This window comes from Buceros rhinoceros, unplaced genomic scaffold (assembly GCF_000710305.1).
Source record: "Buceros rhinoceros silvestris isolate BGI_N320 unplaced genomic scaffold, ASM71030v1 scaffold11949, whole genome shotgun sequence".
NCBI classification, from domain to species: Eukaryota; Metazoa; Chordata; class Aves; order Bucerotiformes; family Bucerotidae; genus Buceros; species Buceros rhinoceros.
The window spans coordinates 42,277-44,845 of NW_010431076.1; the positions used below are offsets into that span (position 1 = coordinate 42,277).

Genomic DNA, 2,569 nt, shown 5'->3' on the forward strand with positions numbered 1-2,569 from the left:
CATTTTCAAGCTAACTAAAATATTTATATACAAATAACAAAAAAAAATTGTCATAACAGCAACAAACCAAACTTTGGCTTGGGAAAAAAAAGTTAAAAACCAACAATAAAACCAGAGGAAAAAAAAAAGGTGGCCAACAGGCTGGCAGTTTGGTGTCCCCCTTATCTTAACTATTCCTCCTGAGAAATCAATAGCTTCAAGGTCTCTAGCTTACCTAATGGCTTCCCCATTCTGTCCACTTGAGGTGCCTCCTTTCTGCTGTGCATAGAGAGGCTACACGGATCTCTGGGAAAGAGCAAAAAAAAATCCATGGTTGTGCATGGCTGTGCCAGGACACCTCCCTGGGAGCTCTGCTGGATGACACTGCTTAGTGTTAAATGCAGGAGGTTTTCTATTCTGGTATGAGCAGTGGATGGAGAAGCAGGATACGACAGGAGCTGGAGAGGTTCCACCAACAAACCCACATTCCAAGGAACCTTTCTGGGGGCACTCAGCTCACCCCAGCACAAATCGAGGGAGTCGAGGCAGCCTAATGAAACCACACTTCTGTATTTCTCTACCATGTGGTTAGAGATGCTGCTCCGATCGTTGGGGTTACTGGGCGCACTCTAGGAGCCAGCAGCTGAGTGGGGAGGTCTGGAGAGCAGCAACTCCCTGGCACAGCACAGGTCACACAGTCATCTAAAAACGCTGACTTTGAAACACAGCAAAATCACTGTACATGAGAGCAGAAGGGAGATGGTCTTGGTAGTCATGGAGCTCTTCCTTAACTAGTCTCTCTGCTTCCAAATCTTCTAGTATGTAGTGTCTATATGGACGCAGCAGACCAGGTGGACAATTTTCTATGACAGGAAGGGCAAAATAGACCCAGGGGCTCCAATGCATCTACGTGAAGGCTTGAAATAGCCTGTGGTGGGAAGTTCCTATGAATTCGACCTTGCACAAACTGCTTCTGCCTCCTCAAACTCCTGACAGAAACAAAACTACTTCAGGATCACATTTAGATATAAAAGACCCTCTTCCCCCATACAGACCCACATGCTTGCCCCTTGCCTCAAGCAGCTTATACACAACTTGGTTTTCCTCACTCATGTTATTTGAAACAGATTACTTGTAGAAGTGCCTAAGCAGCTGAGGATGAACAGGAGGAGAGGCCTTGCACGATGGTCCTCGGAGCGCCCAAGCACGGCACCGGTGCACGGTTCTTCTGCTAGCTTTCTTCCTCTGCAAGGCTGCATGTGCTCCACCTCTGCAAGTTTAACCGCTTGCTGTTCGCAACAGAGGTAACTCTGCATGATGCTGCATTGCACTTGCCACTCCTCAAGGAAAGAACGGGAGGAAAGGGACAGCAAGGGAGAAAGATCTTGGAAAGGAGGAAGGAAAACTAAGATAATTACAGCCGCCAGCAATGGACAACTATCAGCTAGAGTAAGTTATGGAGGGCGGTGGGGGGGAAGATCATCCTCATCAAAAACTCCTTTCAAAGTCTTGACCCTATACAGCAGAAAACAGCCAAAGTCTTTGGGCAGGTTGAGGAAATCTTCTCTTACCCTAAAATCCTGACACTGCTGAAACTGTCCCAAACCTGTGCGCCTCAGACGGTGATAAAACCGAGGAAAGTCTCTGCATTTCCTCCAATTGTGACTATTTCCCACCAGCATTTAGGTCCCAGCCACAGCGTGCTTCCTTCTGCAGACCAGAAACACGGCAGGTAGAGGCTTCCCCCTCATGTCCTCCTGTCTCACAGGCACCGAGCACCAGACTCAGGGAAGTTTAACTCTCTCTGCGTGTTCCTGATTAATTGCATGATATCAGTTGCTTTCCTTATCACTAATCGCCTTTTCCGTGATTGGTAGGGATAAGCTATGCACCAACATACAGACACGGAAATGCATTATTTTTTACCACAGTTAATAAAAAAACAAAAATGAAACAAAAAAAACCAAACCAAAAAAATGCACAATCTTTGGAACAAAAGAATTAAAGGCAGAAATTTAAAGGGGAAAAAAAATACATATTCAAAGAACATAGTGAGGTATAAAAAAGTATTTTCTCTTTTGTTTTTTTTTCTTTTTTTTTGTTTTTCCTCCTCGTCTTGCTATAGAGTTCCTCTACTAGTAAATATTGCAATAGCCAGGCCTCATGAACTGGGGGGGCTGTCCCACTTGCAGGGGGCTCACGTCACTTCAGTAGGGGGCAAATCGGCTGTAGCCACCTCGGTATAAACTCGCCTGTAGAAATTAAATGAAAGAAGAGGTGGTTAGGAGGAGAACTGTCAAGAAATACTCAGGAGAGCACCCTGCGCACTCCCAAATGATCTCAGAAGTACTAACAGACACGTCCTGGCAGTGACCCGCCACCATTAGCATCTCTAAGAAGCAAGAGAAGAGAACCTTGCCTGCAAAATCAAAGACATGGCTCAGGAGGACATGCTCATGGCCAGCCAGTTGGAGAAGTTTGGCAATTCAAAGGGAATTCAGTACCAGAGCAGGGACTGAACTCTGAGGCAGCTGCCTAGGGTGACTTTACAGATAGCAGAGACTAGGACTTCTAGGACGGTCTTCACCTC

At 46.0% G+C, this 2,569-nt stretch overlaps 1 protein-coding gene across 2 annotated transcripts in view; it reads right to left on the minus strand.

Moving 5' to 3' along the window:
- Nucleotides 1-1,968: 1,968 nt before the first annotated feature.
- Nucleotides 1,969-2,569, minus strand: part of RBFOX2 (RNA binding protein, fox-1 homolog (C. elegans) 2) — a 56,473-nt gene continuing 55,872 nt past the window's right edge. Inside the window, exon 12 of one of the 2 annotated variants that reach the window (XM_010143300.1) lies at nucleotides 1,969-2,231. In XM_010143300.1, coding sequence (XP_010141602.1) covers nucleotides 2,187-2,231 — 45 coding nt within the window. In that variant the 3' untranslated portion in view covers nucleotides 1,969-2,186. The remainder of the gene's footprint in view (nucleotides 2,232-2,569) is intronic. The other variant, XM_010143302.1, reaches the window with a different exon arrangement.